At 40.5% G+C, this 24278-nt stretch overlaps 1 protein-coding gene across 1 annotated transcript; it reads left to right on the top strand.

Moving 5' to 3' along the window:
• Positions 1 to 962: 962 nt before the first annotated feature.
• LOC131426451 (uncharacterized) lies at positions 963 to 24185 on the top strand. The gene is made up of 5 exons (XM_058589189.1): positions 963 to 1584; positions 11315 to 11943; positions 17578 to 21321; positions 23494 to 23844; positions 23910 to 24185. The coding sequence occupies exons 2-5, from the start codon at positions 11333 to 11335 to the stop codon at positions 24040 to 24042; spliced, it is 4839 nt and encodes a 1612-aa protein (XP_058445172.1). The 5' UTR covers positions 963 to 1584; positions 11315 to 11332; the 3' UTR covers positions 24043 to 24185.
• The last annotated feature ends 93 nt before the right edge of the window (positions 24186 to 24278 follow it).

Below are 24278 nucleotides of genomic sequence, written 5' to 3'. Positions count from 1 at the left end.
ATAATCTCAATTCTTATTTATTTATTTTAGAAGCTTATATTTTTTATGATGATTTTGATTTAGTGTATATTTTCGTTTTGGTTGAGACATTTTTCTTTTTTTTTTAATCATCAAAATTTCGCTAAATTGTTGTGACGCGCTCTGAACAAGAACGATTAAAGAAAAATTTGTAGTTTGCATGTACGTACATTCACATTCGCTACGTGTTGTCGCTGTTCTTCTGATGTTTTGTACTGCGCAAAAATCGAAATCCGATGCGTTAATGACTCAAAATTCTGTATTATTTTCTAGTGTGAGAAATACAGTACATTTCAGAGTAAAAATACAGTATAAATTAAAATACAGTACATTTAAGGGTAAAAACAGTACGCAGTATTAGGGTCGCAAATACAGTACAATACTGCAAAATACAGTACAGATACGAGTATTAATTGTCATAGACTGAAGCTAGCAAAGGTACAACCGGGTCTATTTATAGATTCGGTGGTTTTTTATGTTTCGTGTTTGGACCTATTTTATCACCATTTAAACAATGTTTTCGTAATCAACGTGGTATCAGCAACAATCTTACATCTTTAATCATTCATTTAGTGGAAGAATTAGAAATACTCAATCAGGGAAACAGTTATTAAGAAATCAAATCTGGAGTAATTTCGTTACACTTTCGTGTCGTGAAATTTTGAAAATGCACCCAGGAGCATAGTAAAGAAAGACGTAGTGCTACGCCAAAAACTCCGCCTAAGACAATCATTGACACGTATATTTCGAAGCTTTTTCGTATAATATTTGTACATTAGTATAAGTGGAAAAAGAACGCATGTGTTGAAAATATGTTATAAACTCGAAAAAGTTGTCAAACACAAATTTGAGGAATTACCATGACACAAAAATGGCATCACTGGCCTCACTCTGTTGCATTCACACAAAAGCAGCTCGGTCGTGTCTCATTCTTGAGCCGACTGCGGTCGCGTACGGTTGGGTTCGCTTTTTTCGTCGCCTTGTGTTTAGTCATTTCGACTTTACAACACCGCAATCACTGTGTGTTGGTGTGTTTTAGTGCCTTACTTGATCTCGGCCAATGGACTGAAATATGCACTGTTCTTTTGTTATTATTCATGTAACCATCCAGTGCACGTAAGAAAATGTTCGATGCCGCACCCCTCGTGGGACCACGATATCCTTAGTGACGAGATTCGTGAGCTTTTTTTTTATCAAGTGATTTCATCCAGTTTCGCTAAGCCCCACGTTACATGAGTCAAGCATTGATATTCAATCAATTTTGTCCAATCAACCAGCAGACAAAGTGCGACGACAGCAGCAGCAAAGTGTGAAGCAACAAATTGTGTTTCGGTATTTTGGTGTACGCGTGTGTGGGTGTGTGTTAGTTTGGTACCGTCCACTGGAATGCTTTTTGGAGCTTGTGCAATTTTCGACCGGTTGTGTGTGTTAGTGCGAGCAGAGCAACGATCGGTCAAAACAAACAGTGCGACTTCGTTGATTGGAGCAGGAGGCGCCGCCGCTTTGGGGAACGACGGCCGCGCATGCCACCACGCCTACTTCGTTGAATAGTGCATCGTTGAAAAGGTAGGTGATAGCATCCAACTATCAGCGGCGATCTGTTTGCCGCTGAAGTTGTCATCACCATTCTTCCGGTAGATACGCCAATACGGGCCATTTACTACTTTTTCTAAATTGCCTTGGCCAAAGTGGATGTGATTGTTTACGATTGCTGTCGACCGACTGAATACAATAAATTTGTTTCTGTTTTCACTAGTAAGAGTGCTTGAGGTGATGAGTGCGCGGTACCAAACAGCAGGCAGATGGTTGTTTTCGGAGAACTTTGAATTGGTTGTGTGTTGGAAGTCAAAGGTAGAACTGCTAAGTTGGTAAACAGAGAGAGGCATGCACTGATTCATTCGTTGGTATGATCTGTTTGCAAGTTCGTGGAACCGTGATTCGTTTGGGGATTTAGATTTTAATGCGTGGAATAGCCAGTAAAAAAATATCCGATCATAAGATTCCTGCATTCTTAGGTCATAGTCAATTGTCATTCCCGTGTCTCTGTCGGTCGACCGGTTAACGAGAAAGGTAACTCTGCACATTTCATCGTTGTGCAACACTCTCTTTGTAGAGGAAAAAAAAATGAGCTTTGGAGGCCAACCACTATCAGTTGACGGGCTGATGCCAGTGGGAGCATTTGTCTCGCAAAGCCTACTGCAATCGGTTACGAATGAGAAGGCAGCGAACATGTTTCCCGCGGACAGACCAAGTAGAGAGAAAAAAAAATTGAAAACGAGTATCGGCTGGTTGGTGAGTCATTCTCGCAAGAATGAATGAAACGCCATCGTCGTAGCCTACTTGCTTCGGTAAGCGAAAGTTTACATTCATTCTGGTCGAGTTTTTTCGTGTGTCCGAATTCGTTAGCTTGATTTGTCGAAACTGGTGGATAATGATTTGACTGAAATCAACTCACCCACGTTTCTGTTAGACAATGTTAGTTTCAACCAACCAACCAAGAAAGTGATGGAATCTTATCAGTCAATTGGCAAAGTCGGAATGCTGATAAAAAACGGAAATACTACCATGAGGCTAACGTCGAAAAATGCGTCGATGCAGAAAAGCTGTGTCGCATTGAGCACGAGCAAAAGCTGACCTTCATAATACGAGAAACAAGCATGCGGTGTTCACAACTTTCTTCTAAATTTACACTCTTTCATCGTCTGCCAGTTATCAATCCAACTTAAAGTTACAAAGCAGCAAAAATTGCCTGATGATGAATTGTTCCGCCAAAAAATTGTTTTTGAATTTGAGTTTCGCCTTTCTCTAGAAAAAGGATGTAATCGACTTTTGAGTGTTAGCGTAAGCTCACTTGAAAGCTAGTCTTGGGTTGTAAATTAAATTAGAAGATCAAATGACTGCTAGGACTGCAGGCTCCGGATATAATGGTATAAGTGACGTAAACGACAAAACTCACTATTTTACCGCTCAATTTTTCGGATATGGATCCACTAATTTAAACTCCTTGCAGCTCTTTCGAGACTAATATTCGGTAATGGATCAAGTTGAATCCGCGCCATCGTATCAAAACCTGAAAAAAAACCGCGCGAAAAAACCGCAAAATCCGCGCGTCCGTAACAACCCGGATCTTTATAATACAAAACTCATATCTTTCAACACAAAAAACCTGTTTTAATCTACTGAGCTAGGCAAATTTGTATGGCCATCAGCTAACAAGACCAATTTTTTTATTTAGGATTTAGGACCAAAGGAAAAGCACACTGGAGCTGAGATTTTTCGTTCTTCTTCTCCAACAGGCATAAAACCTCGCCTTTTGTATCAACAGATCGTGGGGCATACCTAGGATAATTTGCGCCCGGGACGAAATATATTTTACCGCTCCTTATCGTAAGGGAGAATCGGTTTAGCGAGCAAGAACAAAACGGTCCCTACCTCCACTTCACGACCGAAACGGGAAATGTCCTACTGCTTATTTTGCCGCCCCCAGAAAATTTGCCCCTGTTTAGGTAGCTTTGTAGCTTAAATACAATTAAGCTACAAAGCTACCTAAACAGGGGCAAATTTTCTGGGGGCGGCAAAATAAGCAGTAGGACATTTCCCGTTTCGGTCGTGAAGTGGAGGTAGGGACCGTTTTGTTCTTGCTCGCTAAACCGATTCTCCCTTACGATAAGGAGCGGTAAAATATATTTCGTCCCGGGCGCAAATTATCCTAGGTATGCCCCATGTGTCTCCCGTTTCAGTGCCGCTTGCGAAATAGTGTAATCATACTTGACTGCAAGAAATCTAAGTCTTTCAGATTTTTTATGAGATCAAACAGCTTGAATTATCTGTAAATGAAAGCTTTATCATTTGAATATAGTAGTAATATAAACGGTCCTAGATGGCTTCCCTGAGGAATGCTGGAGCTCACGACGAATGATGGACTAACGAGTTTAAGTCTTTCGAAATCGATCCAGACATCTCCGAATAAGTTTTGACCAATTGTAAAATACTGGTATTTGTCGGTTACGTCATATATGAGATTATATCTTCCGAATTGAAAATGTTTTCCATAACCACCCTTCCAAACATGATCAATGACCGTATTGTAGCTTTCAAATAAACCTTAGTTTATCGAAATTCGTTGAGTTATCTTAGAGAAAATTTAGCCGATGAAAAATGTGTAGTTTATCGGTTACGTCACTTATACCATTATATCTCCGAAACCGGAAGCGACAGCCGTTTGATATTCGTACTTGATCTCTGGTCCATTATCTTTCAAACAAGTCTAAGCTTACTGAAATTCAGCCATTTCTGAAAAAATTGAGTGATAAAAATCCTTGAAATATGCACACTCACAGACATTTTCCAATTCCGTCGAGCTTAGTCGAATGGTATATAACACTATGGGTCTCCGAGAATCGAAATTAGGGGTTTTCAGCAATTCTATTACCTTTCGGTAGAGAAAAGCAAAAAGTGCACTTTTTTCATTTTTGCCTTTTTCTATAAAAAGGATATATAATTGCTCAGATAGTGATTGTGTGTGTTCTCTTTTCACGGTTTATTTATCCGCTCAGTTTTCGTAAAGATTGTCCTACCGAAATCAACACACTTAGGCACGTTTGAAAGTTACTATTTGAAAATCACTACGCTATGGCACTTCCGGTTCCGGAGATATGATCGTATAAGTGACGTAAGCGACAAATCGCATTTTTCCATGCGCCAAATTTTCTCGAATACGGCTGAACCGATCTCTAGGCTCGGTTTAACGTTCAAGTTCAGAAAAGCATTATTGTTGATATTTTTGGTTTCAGAAAGGTACCTCTCGCGACGAACGACCATAATTTGGTTGAAATCGGGATAAAATAAACGGTATAAAAAGCCTGTTTTATTCCACTTTGAGGTGCGATGATGCCTTTCTCATACTACTCATCCTCACAGAAAAAAATATTTCTAAATTCCTTTTCTAGTTCTTAAGTACTATGGTTAGCAATTAGTTTTAATTATTAGCAATAAGTTTATGACAATGTATCTGCTGGATTTTTGTAAACTGTTGATATAAAAGATGAGGAGGTTTTATGCCTGACGGAGAGAGAGAGAGACTAAGATTTCAGCTCCATTGGACTGTTCCCTACTCCTACTAAATAAATAAATAAATAAAATCGGCTTAACAATCTCTGAGAACATTGCATGCATATTTTTTGTTATTTTTTGTATCACCGTGTAACTCCGGAATCTGATGTCGTATTTGGGTAAAATTCAATAGCGTTCTATAGGAAAGTGTGACCTTTCATTTGATCTTACATTTGTGAGTGTTGGCATTGTTAGGTTCAGCCACCTACAAGAAAATTTAGTATCACATAGCCACATACGCAAACAGATATTTATTCAGTGTTTTTTTTTAATTCGGGTTTCACAGTGGTTGCAGTACCTTTTTGTATAAGAAAGGCAGAAAATATTTTTTTCATTTGAATCTAAGTTTGTAAAAATCGGTCCAACAATGAGACAACTTCTAGGACGTATGTTCAAGTGACGCGTGTCTAGTTGGGAAACAGTACCAATTTACGATCAGCGCTTTGTCTAGCGCTTTGCTTTTCAGAAGCAGGATTCGAATGTTTGAAGCATTCCAATGCATCCGAATTTGAAAACACTGAAAAAGATGTCAATCAAAAGTTTGTTCGGATCTGATAACTATAAAATTGGGTCCATCAGGAGGACAATCGAAACCTTCTTTGTCATGCCTGAAAAAAAGCAAAATGGCATCGCGACCTCGCGTCAAAAATTTGCAAATTCAGAAGATTTGACATTCTCTGTCAACAAGCTACGCTGAAAACTCGACGTCGTCGTCGTCGTCGAAAGCAAGAATGGTGGTGGTGATTTCACTGTTTACTGCAAAAGATAGTTAAAATAAATACTTTCGAAATAATCCTTTCTCGTGAAACACAAGTACTTAAAGTAAATTTCTATTTCTGGTATGCTATCGACTGACTTCAAAGAATTGTTTCAACGACTATCGGCTTCTAATTTAATCTATCACGCAACAGAAGTCAACTTTTTATATAGTCTTCAACATTACCATCAGAAATGTGTCTGACGGGTTCGTAATTAGTAAATGAATACAAATCATTTTTTTTTTGTAGTTAAAACGTGATTCAAACGGGTTTCTAATGTGCCTGGAAATTCTTGTAATTTTACTCCGTATGGCTCGAATTTTGATGACTGAGTCGATACAGTGGGGTCTGATGGATTTTTCCCCTTCAGTATGTTGAATAAAGCCTCATTTCTCATAGTTTTTTTTTTCAAAACCTCCACATCGAAACTGATGATCGGTTGAGAGTGATTTTCCTATTGACCACCAAGTCCCATTTTCGCTTTAAGTAAGACACTATTGTCTTACATCTGCTTCAAATGCACCTATAAAACTTGTCAGTTACTTGGATACCTCCTAATGGGGACCGCTCCAGTGAGCATTTTACGACGTAGCCAGCAGCTCTGGATGAGTCACCCGGTGTGCAATCAGAATCAATCAGAACTCCCTTCGCGCAACAAGCAGGAGGTAAACGATCACAAAGCAGCTCCAAAGTAAGCAGTTTTGCTCATTTTTTTTTCGCGTTCTTCTAAGAATTGAGGATTCCGCGCAACAGAACATGCGATCTACTTCAGAGGACACATTTTCCGATGTGTACTGAAGTGTTATTACCGCAAACAATTTCACTAACAACGAACGAACCGCGTGGGGGACTACTTTTGATTACACTAGCTAACGGTTATTCCCTTGAACGACTCAAAGAATTTCTGCAGAAATTTCTGTTTTCTGGTTGGCATGGTAACTGTTGGACTCGGTTTGTTGTTGCTGTTACTGCGCTTACAACGACGCGTAATATCGAGAGCTTTCATTCACAAATTTATGTGAATGTTAGACAACGGCGAAACACGATCCACAATCTAGTTGTCGGGTAAATGTTTTCAAACGGTTGAACGGTTGAAGGAGGATTGGCACTGGAAAAAAAATGATTCATCGTCCGCGCTGTAATAGCGGTTATGAAAACGTGGGTAATTGCACGGAATGGGGGGGGGGGGGGGGGGGGGTTGGAGAAAAAAAACAGCATCTGTCAGTTATGACTGAATAGAGCATACCGTAGTTATGCGCTGCTATGCAATTACTAGCTGCTAGTGTGATATTTCCTGTACGATGACTCGTGTGCGTTCGTCGACCGTGGCCTCGTAGAAATAGCAACTACAATTGTCGTGTGATGGTTGGGCGTACGCGACATTTCAAAACATTACAAATTTATGAAACTAGCAAAGTATCGGAGAATCCTTTTAGTGACTTCTTAAACAAAAACTGGCTCCAAAATTCAGGTTTGCAATTAAAGCCTGTCTGTTGTGGTGGTGATGGTGGAAGGTTTTCTCCACGATGTTCAGATCCGTTTAACGCACAAGAAGAAATGGTCTATTTTCGACCATGGATTGTATCATTATGATGTGCTAAGTTCCACAAGATATATTCACGACTAGCTGAATTTTGAAAACAAAAAAGTCGTCTGTCTTTGACTGAGTATACTTCTACTTGGTCATAGAACTATCGAGTATCTTATTTGACAGACACTTTGACCGTACCGACGATGATTTTAGTCAGTCTGTTAAGGTCATTTGACATGACGGACAATTTGCAGCTCTGGTTCTAGGGCTGCATCCAAACATGCCAGCTATTGGCGCAGGTTGCGAATTTGCGCTCAGTCAACGGCCAGATTTGAATCTGAGAATATTAAAATGTCTATTGAATTTTCCCAAGCATCATTGCAGGATTCTGGTCAGAGCTCTCATCCATCACATGGCTACTATTCAGCGTGCTAAGTATTGTTTGAATGATTTGTGTACGTATCCGGGTTTCTGGTTCTCCGTACATGGTTGAATCTGCGTATGGTGAGCTAAAATTGAAAGATATTCTATATCTATATGGTAAGGAGCAATAGTTAGAGAAGTTCATAGTTCTTCATGGAGTGAAAGAATCCCTACTGTTTCTACCCTAAATGGTTGTAACAGAGATTAAATGTTTATTGTGGCATCTACAGATCGTTCAGCCAAATACAAATTATAATACGGAATACTTCGACAAATTTTCGAGGACACATTTTGCATCGTGCGGTACACTGTCATGATACACTGTCAGAGTGACAATGTACTTTAACGAGTTTTCTATAAAACTAGCAACACTGAAGGGTAAGAACAAGTTCACCATAGTTACTGTTTATTATAGTGAAAAATAAATAAACAAACAGTTTTTATCTGATAATTAAGATCACAAGCGAAATGTAAGTTAAACAATAATCTAGAATGGTTAAGCCACCATGAATATACTACTAGCTGTATTGATATTTGTAGATTCGTGGGTGTTTGTGTTCATTTTTCATCTTTTGTGCTAGTGCCGCTGATATTTAGACTGATTGTTGCAGTTTAATACAGCCAAGGTTAAACATAAACAAACAAGTTTGTTTTGCACCGTAGCAACTAGCATAAAGCGTTGCCAGAAACGATCTCCTTCCACACTTTCAAACTATTGCAATGAAAGGGAGTAATTTGCTAGGCTTACTTGTTCAGGCTGTGAACCAAACATTGGCGGTTCATTTGTATGGGACTTAGGGGTATTATTATTTGTATTTGGTTCAGCATCCTTTCATTGATGCAGAACGATTTATTTCTTTTTGTTGTGGGTTTTTTTTTCTACCTCACTTATTTCACATTTCCCTTCCATATTCCTTTTATTCTACCCTTCCCATCAGGACAATGATGGAATGCTACGGCAAGGCACAAATCTTCAAATAACTAGGGGAACGTGCCACTTGAGCCAATTAGTTCTCATTCCTGATAATCAATTAACATTTTCTGATCCTAACAATACTTCAGTTTACATCCAATGTCCTATTTCTTACCAATCGTATCCGAATACTCAGTCTTCGGAACCAGCCATGCAGCAAGCAGTGTATTAAACTCAAATAAGACATGAATTTTACTTTTTTCAAAACTATTTTTCGACAAAAATAATGAATAGCTGAATATGCTCAAATAATTCTAGCATGACATTGCAACGTAACGACAACTTATTTTAAACGCACAATTGGTTAGATGTTAGTAACAATCGCTTCAATTTGCTGTTGCCAACTAGTCCCAAATAAGCTACGTTACTTGGGCATATGTCGTAGGTAAACATCCACAGGCAATGTCCAGTCAACAGTATATTTTCTTTCTTTCAGTCGGTGTTAAACAGTCGTTCGCACCGCAAGCGTATAGCTCTTGGCTCCTGGAATTTTTTTCTGGCTATTTAGACTTTCATTGATTCAACGCTTCAGTCTTTTTCAAGGCTACCTGAATCACTAACTAAGTGACTAAGTGATACAAAGAGTGATATTAGAGTGACTAAGTGATACAAAGAGTGATATTAGAGTGACTAAGAAATTAATCAGCCTTTTTTAAGGCTAGCTAGGAGTCTAATCGAAGACTAATTTAGCCTAGTTAATTTAATTTAAAATTTCATTAATTTCAAAAATGCCTGCGTCCAACCGGAAAGGCAACAAGCCAAAGGCTAAAAATAATTCAATACGGAATAAATCACAATCCGTTGTTTAACATTTTTCGACTAACATTCACGATCTTATAGAATCTGAATGTAAAAATAAAAGACAACGGACGGATTTCTCTTCCGTTGATTCTATGCCGTCTAACAATATTTACGAGATTCTTCCTGAATCCGATTGTAGCGACATAGAAGAAAATTCTTCAAAAATTCCCAAAATGGACGCTTGTCGTTCTGGGAAGAAACATCAATCTATGCCACCAGTGACGGTGATGATTTCCGACTTCAAAGCATTCCGTACTGAGCTTTCTACTTTTCTCCCGGAAGTAAAAGTCTCATTTCAAATCGGACGAAGAGGAGAATTGCGAGTCTTGGTTGATGGATTGGAAGTCCGATATTTGTCCGAGAAACTTCATAAATTTTATTCATATGATATAAAATCAGACAGACCCTTCAAGGCTGTCTTGAAAGGCTTATCAAATGATCAAAGTAGTGATGAAATTAAAATTGAACTAAAAGAATTTCTTGGTTTTGCCCCTTCCCAAGTAATACTTATAAAAAAAAGAGAGAATGGTACTTTTAAACCACGCTCTGGAATTTCCCATGAACTTTACTTAATACACTTCAATCGAAGTGATGTAAACAATTTGAAAACTTTAGAAAAAGTACATTTCATTTCCCACATTAAAATCATTGGGAACATAATAAACGGCATAATCGTATTGCAAACTTAACGCAATGTCGTCCAAGGCTTCGGTCATGGAACCAAAAATTGTCATATGGATATACGGTGTTTGAATTGTGGTAAATCGCATTCGAAAGACGTTTGTCCAATGAATGAAACCACTGATAAATTTTCACGCCCAAATTACAATGGAAATCATAAATCCAATTATTTGAAATGTCCTGCCAGGGAAAAAATTTTAAACGCTCGTTCGGTTAGACAACAAGTCAAATCAACGACCTTAAATTTACAGAACATACCTGAAAATAAAAAAAACCGTTACAAACGCCACATCTTATTCTTCTAAGGCACTTATTTCTTCGAATTTAAAACAAAAAACAGGTACGCCTTCCAATTCGTCTTCTAACGAAAACAATTTATTGACAGGTAGATTGACCTCGTCATCATCTTCTTCTAATGACAGTTACGCTTTGGCAACAGGTAGACAAATACATCTTCATTCTTCTAATGTTTTCTATTTTAATTGGAAGAGAAGTGCAACTGAAGCACTGAAGTGGATGTTTATGGTGATAATGCTACAAATGATAAATCATGTAGAGAATGGCTTCAACGTTTCAAGAATGGAAATTTCATCGTTGAAGATAGGCCTCGCTTTGGACAACCAAAAAAATTCGAAGACAAACTCGGATTAAGATCCGAGTCAAAGGCAAGAGAAAGTGACTCAGGAAATAGGGAATTATCAATTTCGTAAAAGAAATAGTGATTACATACAAATCAAATGACATCCTCTGCTACTATTCTGCTACTAACGCCATAGACGATAGCGCCCAGTCGATGCCGTTCTATTGACAAAATGTCATCATAGGTTCGTGCGGGAAGGCATGACATAGGAATTTGTGAGCATTTGATTTTTGACAAATGTCTGGTTTCATGAATTTCTGACACTTCAATTGAACACGGGGTAATTCAGCTAGTATTAAAATATAGTTCCGTTCAAGTTTAAGTACATTAGATTTCTTATCATCTAACGAAGCATCATTTTTCTCTCTTCTCCACAGAATCGGCCCGTCAAAACAATGGGAGACACTCAAGTTCCGAGCACTCCGGTACCCGTTCCTCGACCCCGTCAGCGCACCAACAACAACAACATCAACAACCCAGCTTCCGCAGTCAAGATAGATGACAAAATCAACAACAACGAAAAGAGTCGCGATATCCCGGACGGAACCTCCCTGTACCCGTCGCTGTATCCCAAACTGGACTACGAAAACTTTGAAATTATACACCCACGCAGTCACACGAAAATTCAGAATGGAAGTACCGAAGTACCGACCAACGTACGACCGGTTCCGGCACCCCGAAGGTCACGAATCGTAGTCCACGAAGAAACAGGTGCCGGAGATGAATCCAGTCGCTATCAGAACGTAACTCCTCTGGTGACGGCCGCCGGGGCCATAAAGAAAAGTCCTAGTCCGGGCAAAAATCATCCTGCCATCATTACTACGGTTCACAACGATTTGCGAGGTAGCTCGACGCCACCGACTTCACCCGGAACATCGAATACTACGGGGCCGCGTTTCAGTTACGGGAGCGAACGGAATCCGGACGGTTTGGATCGTGGCGAATCCGATGGGACATCGATTGGAAGTGGTGACAGTGGACGGAAGTACAAAACCAGCTCACCCGGGTAGGTGTCAGTAAGTCGGTTTGGAAGGATTATTGAATTTTTTTTTAATAAAGAAAGAATATGAGTTTAAATTAAATCATTAAGATTTAAATTGGATGTTCAGCCACAAGTGGTGACTGAGCCCAATTATATATATATATGATTTGGTTCCGCAATTCTGAGATTTTTGTGTAGGGAAAATTCTAAACCTACTTGTATTGTGTAATGGGGAAAAGGAACTTATATACTAACTTACTAACTAATACAGAGAGCGAATCGATTCAATTGAAGATTGCATCGATTTTTGTCGGAATTTGCTTATAATATTATGTGACATTACATCTAATGGTTCTATATTTGTGAGTCTGTGTAACTCATTTGTACTAAACCAGGGAGGACGCTTCAGAATCATTTTCAGAATTTTATTCTGAATCCTTTGAAGCGTTTTCTTCCTGGTGGAACAACAACTTGACCAAATTGGTACTGCATAAAGCATGGCTGGTCTGAAAATTTGTTTATGAATTAACAATTTGTTTTTTAGACAGAGCTTAGAATTTCTGTTTATAAGAGGATATAAACATTTAATATATTTATTACACTTTGCCTGGATTCCTTCAATGTGATCCTTAAAAGTGAGGTTTTTGTCATACGTTAAACCTAGAATCGGCTGCGAAGTCTGTTGAAACAGAAAGGCCCAATTCCACAAAAGGAACGTTGCTTTGCTAACTCTTACAAGTTGATGAGTAGTTGAATGTTCATGACGAAATCCAAACTGCTCTGGTAAAAAAATTGAATTCTCATTTATATGACACATCATTCTCAACAAGATAATTTTTTCAAAAAGTTTACTGATAGAAGAAAGTAAGCTAATTGGTCGATAACTTGATGTTTCTGCTGGATTTTTATCAGGTTTCAGGATAGGAATTACTTTAGCGTTTTTCCATCTTTTTGGGAAGTAAGCTAATGAAAAACACTTGTTGAAAATTTTAACCAGGAGTCTCAAGGCAACATCGGGAAGATTTTTAATAAGAATATTAAAAATTCCATCATTACCAGGAGCCTTCATGTTTTTGAGTTTCCTAATAATTGATTTAATTTCATAAAAATTCGTCTCAATAATGTCAGCTTGTGATAACACTTGGATTGAAATATGCTCATATTTCAGTGAGACTTCATTTTCAATAGGACTCACAACGTTCAAATTAAAATTGTGGACACCCTCGAACTGCTGAGCAAGTTTTTGAGCTTTTTCGCCATTTGTAAGAAGTATTTGATTTCCTTCCTTGAGAGCAGGAATTGGTTTCTGAGGTTTCATAAGAACCTTAGAAAGTTTCCAGAAAGGTTTAGAATATGGTTTAATTTGTTCAACTTCTTTAGCGAAATTTTCATTTCGCAAAAGAGTAATCGTTTGTCAATCCTTAACTATGTTTTTCATAGCAGGATCACGAGAACGTTGATATTGTCGTCGACGAACATTCTTCAACCGAATGAGCAGTTGAAGATTGTCATCTTTGATAGGAGAATTTAATTTAGTTTGAGCTTTGGGAACTGAAAGATTTCTAGCTTCGATAATATAATGATTCAAATTATCAATTGCTGTGTCGATGTCCGCAGAATTTTCTAAAATAGTTTCATGATCCACATGATTTTCAATGTGAGATCTGTAATCCAACCAATTAGCTCTATGATAGTTGAAAATAGAACTAATTGGATTAATTATAGCTTCGTTGGAAAGTCTGAATGTTACAGGAAGATGATCTGAGTCAAAATCAGCATGAGTAATCGGTTCACTACAAATGTGACTTTGATCTGTTAGAACCAGATCAATTGTAGAAGGGTTTTTCACGGAAGAGAAACAAGTAGGATTACTGGGATGAAGAACTGTAAAGTAACCAGCTGAGAGTTGATTATGAAGTATTTTACCATTACTGTTATTTTGCCTACAATTCCACTGGACATGCTTAGCATTTAAGTCCCCTATTACGAAAAATTTCGATCGATATCTTGTGAGTTTTTGCAAATCGCATTTAAAGAAATTTAATTGTTCGCCGGTGCATTGGAATGGCAAATATGCTCCAGCGATGAAATAAATTTCATGAATGGTTTCAGCTTCGATTCCCAAGCTTTCAATAACTTTAGTATTGAAAGAAGGTAAAATTCGATGTTTAATTTGCCTTTGGACAAAAATGGCAACTCCACCACCCATTCCAGTAAACCTGTCAAATCGATGAACCACATAATGTGGATTACTTTTCAATTTGACATTTGGTTTAAGAAAAGTTTCTGTCACAATGGCAATATGGATTTTGTGAACTTCGAGAAAATTATAAAATTCATCTTCACTCGATTTCAAAGATCGAGCATTCCAATTTAAAATATTCAAATAATTATTTAACATCACTGTTAAATTTTAAATTCATTATAATATTATTTGCAAATTGCCATCCGGTTTGAAATGCTTCAAAAAGTGATGAAGTCGAATTCATTCGGATGATCATTTGAAAAAGTTTATCTTGTAGGTAGATCATTTTATTTTCAGTTATATATCGCCTAAATCGGCTTCGTTTAAAGAAGCGAATGGCATTGAAAGAATATTGGTAGGTAGATATCTACCTGTTACACTAGTGTAACTGCCATTAGAAGAAGATGAAGGAAGGCGTTCCTGTATTTTCATTATTTACATTAACAGTTCGGCTGAAAAGTTCGTATCGTTTAATAGAAACACACATTTTTTTTGCCAAAATTCGTTTTTATTATTCAACATAATTGCCATCAGAGGCGATACAGCGATTATAGCGATCTTCCAACTTTTCGATACCATTTTTGTAGTACGATTTGTCCTTTGCCTCAAAATAGGCCTCAGTTTCAGCGATTACCTCTTCATTGCTTCTAAATTTTTTACCAGCGAGCATTCTCTTGAGGTCTGAGAACAGGAAAAAGTCACTGGGGGCCAAATCTGGAGAAAACGGTGGATGAGGGAGCATTTCGCAGCCCAATTCGTTCAATTTCAGCATGGTTTTCATCGACTTGTGACACGGTGCATTGTCTTGATGAAACAAAACTTTTTTCTTCTTCAAATGAGGCCGTTTTTTTTAATTTCGTCCTTCAAACGCTCTAATAACGCTATATAATAGTCACTGTTGATGGTTTTTTCCCTTTTCAAGGTAGTCGATGAAAATTATACCATGTGAATCCCAAAATACAGACGCCATAGCCTTACCGGCCGATTGTTGAGTCTTTCCACGCTTTGGGTTCGGTTCATCGCGTGCAGTCCACTCAGCTGACTGTCGATTGGACTCCGGAGTGAAGTGATGGAGCCATGTTTCGTCCATTGTTATATATCGACGAAAAAGATCGGTTTTATTTCGATATAACAGCTCCAAACACTGCTCAGAATCATCAATTCGTTGTTGTTTTTGATCGATTGTGAGCTCACGCGGCACCCATTTTGCACAAAGCTTTCTCATATCCAAATATTCTTGAATAATATGTCCAACACGTTCCTTTGATATCTTTAGGGTGTCAGCTATCTCGATCAACTTCACTTTACGGTCATTGAAAATCATTTTGTGGATTTTTTTCACGTTTTCATCGGTAACAGCCTCTTTTGGACGTCCACTGCGTTCATCGTCTTCGGTGCTCATATGACCAGTACGAAATTTTGCAAACCACTTACGAATTGTTGCTTCGCCCGGTGCAGAGTCTGGATAACACTCATCAAGCCATTTTTTGGTATCAGCGGCAATTTTTTTCGTCAAAAAGTAGTGTTTCGTCAACACACGAAATTCCTTTTTTCCATTTTTTTTCACAACAACAAAAGTAGCTTCACTCAAAATGCAATATCTCACAAACTAATTAATCAGACAGCTGTCAAATTTATACACGTATCTTTTGAAGGTTGGTACTAACTGAAAATGGTATGGATTTAATTCTAGTGGCGCCCTCTCATAGAAACGATACGAACTTTTCAGCCGATCTGTTAGAAGAATTAAGAGGTAGATTTCTACCTGTTATACTAGCATAAGTGACATTAGAAGAAGATGATGTCGAGGTCGATCTACCTGTCAATAAATTGTTTTCGTTAGGCAGGCGTACCTTTTTTTGTTTTAAATTCGAAGAAATAAGTGCCTTAGAAGAATTAGGCGTGGCATTTGTAACGGTTTTTATTTTTATTTTCAGGTATGTTATGTAAATTTAAGGTCGTTGATTTGACTTGTTGTCTAAGCGAACGAGCGTTCAAAATTTTTTCCCTGGCAGGACATTTCAAATAATTGGATTTATGATTTCCATTGCAATTTGAACATGAAAATTTATCAGTGGTTTCATTCATTGGACAAACGTCTTTCGAATGCGATTTACCACAATTCAAACACCGTATATCCATATGACAATTTTTGGTTCCATGACCGAAGCCTTGGACGACATTGCGTTAAGTTAGCAATACGATTATGCCGTTTATAATGTTCCCAATGAATTTTACTGTTGGAAATGAAACGTACTTTTTCTAAAGTTTTCAAATTGTTTACATCACTTCGATTGAAGTGTATTAGGTAAAGTTCATGGGAAATTCCAGAGCGTGGTTTAGAAGTACCATTCGCTCTTTTTTTCATAAGTATGACTTGGGAAGGGGCAAAACTAAGCAATTCTTTTAGTTCACTTTTAATTTCATCAATACTTTGATCATTTGATAAGCCTTTCAAGACAGCCTTGAAGGGTCTGTCTGATTTTATATCATATGAATAAAATTTATGAAGTTTCTCGGACAAATATCGGACTTCCAATCCATCAACCAAGACTCGCAATTCTCCTCTTCGTCCGATTTGAAATGAGACTTTTACTTCCGGGAGAAAAGTAGAAAGCTCAGTACGGAATGCTTTGAAGTCGGAAATCATCACCGTCACTGGTGGCATAGATTGATGTTTCTTCCCAGAACGACAAGCGTCCATTTTGGGAATTTTTGAAGAATTTTCTTCTAAGTCGCTACAATCCGGTTCAGGAAGAATCTCGTAAATATTGTTAGACGGCATAGAATCAACGGAAGGGAAAACCGTCCGTTGTCTTTTATTTTTACATTCAGATCCTATAAGATCGTGAATGTTATTAGGAAAATGTTGAATAACGGATTGTGATTTATTCCGTATTGAATTATTTTTAGCCTTAGGTTGCCTTTCCGGTTGGACGCAGGCAGTTTTGAAATGAAAGAAATTTGAAATTAAATTGACTAGGCTAAATTAGTCTTCGATTAGACTCCTTGTTTGGAAAAGTCTTGATAAAGACTGATTTTGTGGTAGTCTTAATAAAGACTGATTAATTTCTTAGTCACTCTAATATCACTCTTTGTATAGCCTTGAGAAAGGCTGACTAATTAGGGCTGAAAAGTCACCACTTGTGACTGAACACCCAATTTAAATCTTAATAATTTAATTTTAACTCATATTCCAATAAATAGTTATTAAAAAAAAGGCTGACTAATTTCTTAGTCTTGAAAAAGACTGTTAGTGATTCAGGTAGCCTTGAAAAATACTGAAGCCTTGAATCAATGATGGCCAGAAAAAATTTCCAGGAGCCAAGAGCTATACGCGTGCGGTGCGAACGACTGTTTCAACAGCGACTGAAGGATTATTGAATTGATTGTTGTTTTTTTCCTACTTGCAGAGATCTTTTCAAATCGATTGGTATGACCTCGAAGCTGCTAACGGAATCCATCAGCGAACGAGTGTCACACAAAACCATGAAGGTCGCCAGCAAGATAGACAAGAACCTGAAAAGTGTACGCAAATCGATCAACAGCATGACCGAGGACAAACTGTCGATGTCGCTGGGGCGCAACAAAAGCGTGAAGACGAAACGAAGCAAAAGCACGTCCGCCGAAGACGACGATTGTCTGGAACGAAGACAAACGGCACCGCCGGAAAACCTAGATCTGATGAGAAACATTCAGTTCAACAGTCCACTGAACAACAGCAGCAACAACAACAACAGGCTCGATAACCGGGAAGATCTGACCAAAATATCGCCGGCCTCGTCTACGTACGACATTCCGAAGAGTACGAAGCGGACCAACCACGGTTATGACGATTCCCTCAAATCGAACAGCACCGCTAGCTTAGCTTCGGCGTCCTCCTCGTCTACCAACAATCCACCACCTCCGGCGGCGGGACTTTTCTCCCGAACTTCCGCACTGAGTCAAAGTCTGTACACAAAAGTTGTGCCGAGAAAAGATCGAAATGTGAACTCGGAAACGCCACCTCCCGGGGCTCTGCGAAGCAAAACCAAAAGCGAATCCAATCTGTGCGAGTCCAAGTTCTACATCGATTCGGTTCGGGAAATCGAACTCGGAAGCGACTCGGAAGATGTGGCGGGACCTCCAGCAATGCCGGCGCCAGTTCTACGAACTAACAAACCAAAACCAAAGGCAACGGAGGAAAGCCCATACGGAAAACTGAACATCATTCCACGTCCTCCCGTGTCCAGCAGCAGTTCCAGCTCCTCCGAGGAAGACAACAATCCACCGGAAAAGATGTTGCGAAAAATGCAGATTCGAAAGAAAAACTACGAAAATGTTACCGTCGTCGGTGGTGACTCGTCGGCTCCTCCGGACTCTCGGCGTGCCACTTGCAACTCGCTAAATCGTATCTTTTCCCGGCGCACTTCGTCCTTCGATGAGTTGCGCAACAATTTGAACCTCCGGTCGGACTCCTGGAATTTCTACGACGTAGGCGGACGAGACGAGGAAGAGGAGGAGGACGATAGTTCACGGGTTAGCACACCGGAACCGGCCTACGTCAACGATGGGCAAATCTACGGTCAGATCTATGAAACGGAAACGGCACTGCTGATGCCACAGCCACTGTCGAAAGCAGCAGCACCACCGAAAGCGGCACGGCACGATTACGACGAGGTGTCCATCTCGGATATCATCGATGAGTTCGATCCGTTGTTGTTGAACAATCATCGGCCCACCACCACCGGTGACTGTAACGACGAGTTGGCCCTGATTGAGAACATACTCGGAGCGGAATCGTACGGGATGACACCGAAACCACCCAAGCGAACCGACTCGTTGATGGAATCGGAAGAACCGAGCGCTCCGAGCAAAGAAACGCCACCGATTCCACAGCGGAAAAAGTCCCACAAAAGTCCCCGTCGAACGATGATCGTCCATCAAAATCTGAATCTACCGTCGGATAGCGTTGAAAATCTGGTGGACGACGCAACCATCGAACCGTACCTTGCGATTGTAGAAGAACCGAGTGCCAGCAGTAGTAGTAGTCAGGAACCGGTTGATCTAAGCTATCCATCGTCATCCAGCGCTCATGCTCAAGAACCGCAAACCAATTGGTTTGTGTCGGAGGAGCCGCACAGTTCGGGAAAATCGGCGGATCGGTTTCTCAAAACCAGCAAAGTAAATCCGGTCAACGAAAAGCTAGACAACAAACCGATGGAAAAAATTCAAAAAGAACTTCCATCCGAACTGGCGTGCATCGCCGAGGATGACGACACCTATCTGCCGTCCTATCTGGAAGCCATCGGTGGGAACGAACCGTTGCCGGATCCTTTCGCTGGTCCTACGCCGGCCACGAGTGGCGGAGGTGGAAAACCAAGCGTCAAATCAAAGTTGTTTAATGTGTTGAAACGGAAGTCCAGCTTCAAAACGAAAACCGACGTTCGAACGGTACTGGAGATGGTTCCGAAACCGCCGCTGACCGAGCGATTCATCGGTCACCACGGTCACCTGTTGAAGTTCCCGTCCGGTATGATCGGCGATGTGTTCAACGAGTTGGCGCCGCGGTCGGTGGTGCTGAAGGAGAAAATCATTCAGACCTATCAGGACCCACAGAAGATGCAACCGAAGGAAACGCTACATCTGAAGTTCATCCTGAGTTTGCAGTGCGTCGTGCAGCACAAGTTCAACAGTGAAAGTTTGGATTTGCACTGTTTCGAGGTGGTGTTGGCATTGCCAAAGAAGGAGGGCGGTTCCACCGCCAACCAACAGCTGGTGACCAATCCGAATCTGGTCATCACCAGCACCAACAGTGGCAACGTGAAAACCTCGCGACAGTCGTACATATTCGGAGTGCACAAACGGGTGGACCGAAATGTTTGGATGGGGAAAATTCTCCAATCGGTCTGCGATGTTTTCCCCGACGACTGCCTGGCGGAATTCACCCGTGCCGGTTGGTGTTACATGAAGAAATCCGTATCGTCCGAATGGAGTGGAGCTTGGATACTGCTAACCAAACGTCGGCTGTGCTTTCACAACTCTCAGGACAGTCAACTGGAACAGTTGGACCTGCGGAAAGCACGATGCATCGGAGCGTTCGAATCGGATGAATCGATACGGAATCTACACATCGAAACCGGTCCGTCACTGTTCATCGATTGTCCCCCGTACGCCACACTGTACTTCATTATGAGTTCACCACGAGAGACACAGATCTGGCGGAAGTTACTGAAGGACACGGCCCACAAAAATGGTACGTCTTTGCACAGTCAACAGCTGACGCGGAACGATGTCCCGGTGCTGATCGATAAGTGCATCAACTTCATCTACGCTCACGGATCGATGTCCGAGGGGATATACAGGAAATCCGGTTCGGCAAGTCAGGTCACCCGAATCCTTCAGCTGTTCAAGGAGGATGCCTTCGCGGTGCAGCTGACCCGTGGCGAGTTCAACGAGTACGACGTGGCCGGTGCGTTGAAGAAGTTTGTTCGTGACATTCCGAAATCGTTCCTCGGTAATTATTCGATCAGTTTCGTAAGCATCACCAGCTTGAAGTCCGCCAAAGATAAGATCGATTCGTACCGGGAGCTTCTGTTGCGTTTGCCCCACGTCGAACATCAAACGCTGAAGAAACTGGTCGGCCATTTGAACTTTATCGCTTCGCTTGAGCTGCACAACAAAATGGGAATACCGAATTTAGCCATGATCTGGGGTTCGACGCTGATGGCCAACTCAAGCCAGAACCAGGAAGCCGAACAGTGGCGCTACTCACAGGACGAAGCCGATGTGGTGGCCGATTTGATCAAGCTGTACAAAAACCTATTCACGATCACACCGGAAGAGATCAAGAAGGAACAGCTGATGCTGAAGGTTCTGCAGAAGTACCATGCCGCGGCGGAAAATCTGTCCGATTCGGTGAAACATTCCGGTGATCTGAAGGTTTGGATTACGATCGATTGTGATGAACAGGGGCAGCAGCAGCAGCAGCCGGAGGAGGATAAAACACAGGTCAATGTGACGATCACACCGACCAAGACGGCATCCGACATCTGTAAGGAGCTGGCCGCGAAGGCAGGCTCCGAATGGTACAGATTGACACTGTACGAGGTGATCGCGGATGGGGCGCTGATTCGGCCCATTCACTATAGCGAGCGGGCGCTGGAGATTGTGCTGAGGTAAGTCGATTATCTATTTATTTTTATGTGGAACACACCTTTATTTTCTATATAGGGGGTGCAAATCAGAAACTCTTAAGTGTTAAGTCTTTCGAAATCGATTCAGACATCTCCGGGAAATTTTGACTGGGGTTTTCCGGTTACGTCACGATATGAGATTACATCTGTCGAACCCGAAATTTTAGAAATTCGTTGAGTCATCTTCGAAAAAATTCAGCTGATAGAAGATTCGCGGTTTGACGGCTGTCCCTTACTTATACCATTATATCTCCGGAACCAGAGCTCGCAACCATTTTTTTTAACTTGATCAATGACTTAATAGTAAAGCTTGCTTCAGATAGAATTGGAACAAAGACAACTGCCTGTATTTCAGTTATTTATTATTGAATTCAAGATCTTTTTTATACAAATTAGCGTTTTCTTCATACTTTTAAGAAAAAATACGGATAAATTTATTCGTCACGGTTTCGAAGGAATTCTCGAATTTTTCCTGTGAAACGGCTCATTAGGCGGCGCACACCTTCTTCGTCCATCGTTTTAGCTATCTTATTCCACCAGGTCGTCATCTGATTGATGTCTTTGACAACCTTTTCCTTTGCCTTGAGTCTCCTCTTCATGATTACCCAGTATTTCTCAATAGGGCGGAACTGGGGGCAGTTGGGTGGGTTAAGGTTTTTCGGAACAAACTGGACCACTTTCTCTTCATACCATTTTTGAACGACTTTGCTGTAATGACAGCTTGCCAAATCTGGCCAAAACATTACGGGATGGTCGTGAGAACGAATGAACGGCAAAATTCGTTTTTGGAGATACTCTTTTTGGTATAGTTCCGATGTCATTATCTTGTAACGATGTCATTGTAATTTGTAACGAAAACTTTCGTTTTTTTGCCACAGCTGCAAATGATCTGCCAAATCATAAATTTTCTTGCCAATTTTTGACCTGGGATTTGCCCGAAGTCATCCCTGACATAGGTTTCATCGTTCATCAGAAGACACCCGTCGAACTTGGGCAGCACCTGGTCATATAGTTTCCAAGCACGAATTTTGACCATACTATTCTGTTTTATGGACTGATTTGGCTGCTTGCTAGCTCGATACGACTTGATTCATTCCCAGAGTCGAGTTCTCCTCACGGTACTATGGGCCGCACCGAATTTTCTGGCCAAATCACGGTCCGACAGATTAGGATTCCTCTTAATCGTCTTCAAAATCTTACCACGGAGTTTCCGGTCGACAGTTCCACTCCGACGGTTGGCTTGAGGCTTCCGAATCGTCGTCAATGTTTCTTTATACCGTTTGATAACGCGCCATACGGTATTTCTGGGCAATTTCAGCTGTTTAGCTAGCCTAGATGCAGACCACAATGGATTTTCCAAATAACTGTGCACAATTTTTTCCCTTCTTTCGGCTTCCATGTTGATTGTTTACAAAGTACAAGTCGTTTTGCGGAATGCCAAAAATCATACGTGAAGCTGACAAAATTCCCGACACGTGGGCACCAAGAACTTCCAAATCCGCCCACCAGGAACGCCACAATATGAGCAAAAGTTTGTTCCAATTCTAAATTAAAGCAAGCTTTAACTCTCAAATGAGCCTGAGCTTGTTGATATTGATTAAGCGATTTTCGAGAAAAAGGGACACAGACATTTTCTGATCTCGTCGAGCTGAGTCGAATGGTATATAACACTAGAGGCATCCGAGGCACCGTTCAAAAGTCGGTTTCTTCAGCAGTTCTATTACTTACCTTTCTATGAAGAGATATGCAATAAAAATTCAACGGGTCTGTTACCATTGTAGTCCTCACTATCTGGTTTCCAAATTTCACGTAAATCTTCAATTGATTTCTGGACTAAAAATATCAAAATAATTAGGTCGTTTTCGTTTTTATCTTTTTTTCGAGCGCGCCTACTTCGTTTAGAATTTGTACACGTTTTACCGGTTTTACCAAATCACCGTTCGTTTGACATTTGTTCTTCTTTACCGACAGGCGCACGTTGTTGAAACAACGGATAGGTTGTCTTTTTTATTGATTTCGCTAGACGTTAGTTTGCTCGTAGAACTTCCACGTTTTTCACATGATCCTGAAGCCAACGTTTGGGGAACATCCTCAAAACGATGTTAAAATCTCCAGTTAAAAATGAATCTAACAAGACATTTTCTAAATTTCCAGATGGACCTACTGGGAGGACGCCGACCGTAAAACCAACTTCCTGGCCATCCGACCCACGACGACGCTGAACGATGTCTACCGGCACATCCAGAAGGCACCGATGCTGACCCCCACGACGGAACTGAAATTTGCCGATCGACGCACGAAAACACTTCGCAGTTACAAGCTGCAACTGATCGGTCGGGAGATTGTCGTGCTGAAGCGGCTGGATAAGAAGGACAAGGGAACCTACGAGGAACTGATGAAGATCCATCTGGGGCGAGTACACGCCTACCTCGGTCGAGAAACGAAACGGGACCAGGCACGGCTCCGCTGGGCCATCACACTGGTGGAGCATGATTTCAAGAAACGGTACGGAAGCTGCTATTATAGCGTTCATAACAGCAAAGCCATTTAATTAAATACGTTTGTTTCAGATCCCGAGATGCACCCTTCATCGGTCATCTTCTCGGTGGAGTAGATTTCAGTGATCAAATCCTGTGGTATTCCAGCATTTTATACAGTCTGCACAAGGACGACATTTTGCCAAGTAGCGATCTATTTTTCTAGGTTTAGTACATCGTGTCACCGCGTAAGCCATCGCCAGCATAGATAGCCAATATTTACAAAATGTATTTTTTTATTTTACATTAAGTGCCAATGTGTATGTGAAAGAATTATGAAATTAAACTGTTGATTTCAGTATTTTTAAATTGACACCGTACAAAAGTATTAAAAAAGAACGAAATCCTTTAAATTGTGTAGGAGACAATAAAGCTTCTTCAACACTGGTCTGCAGTTAACAC

This window comes from Malaya genurostris, chromosome 1 (genome assembly GCF_030247185.1).
Source record: "Malaya genurostris strain Urasoe2022 chromosome 1, Malgen_1.1, whole genome shotgun sequence".
NCBI classification, from domain to species: domain Eukaryota; kingdom Metazoa; phylum Arthropoda; class Insecta; order Diptera; family Culicidae; genus Malaya; species Malaya genurostris.
Note: the sequence above shows the minus strand (reverse complement) of the source record. Positions and strands in the feature narration are given on the sequence as shown.

Coding starts and splice junctions, on each gene's coding strand:
- LOC131426451 (XM_058589189.1), top strand. CDS start 11,333: ATGGGAGACACTCAAGTTCCGAGCACTCCGGTACCCGTTCCTCGACCC. Junction 11,944..17,577: donor TACAAAACCAGCTCACCCGG/GTAGGTGTCAGT, acceptor TCCTACTTGCAG/AGATCTTTTCAAATCGATTG. Junction 23,845..23,909: donor GAGCATGATTTCAAGAAACG/GTACGGAAGCTG, acceptor CGTTTGTTTCAG/ATCCCGAGATGCACCCTTCA.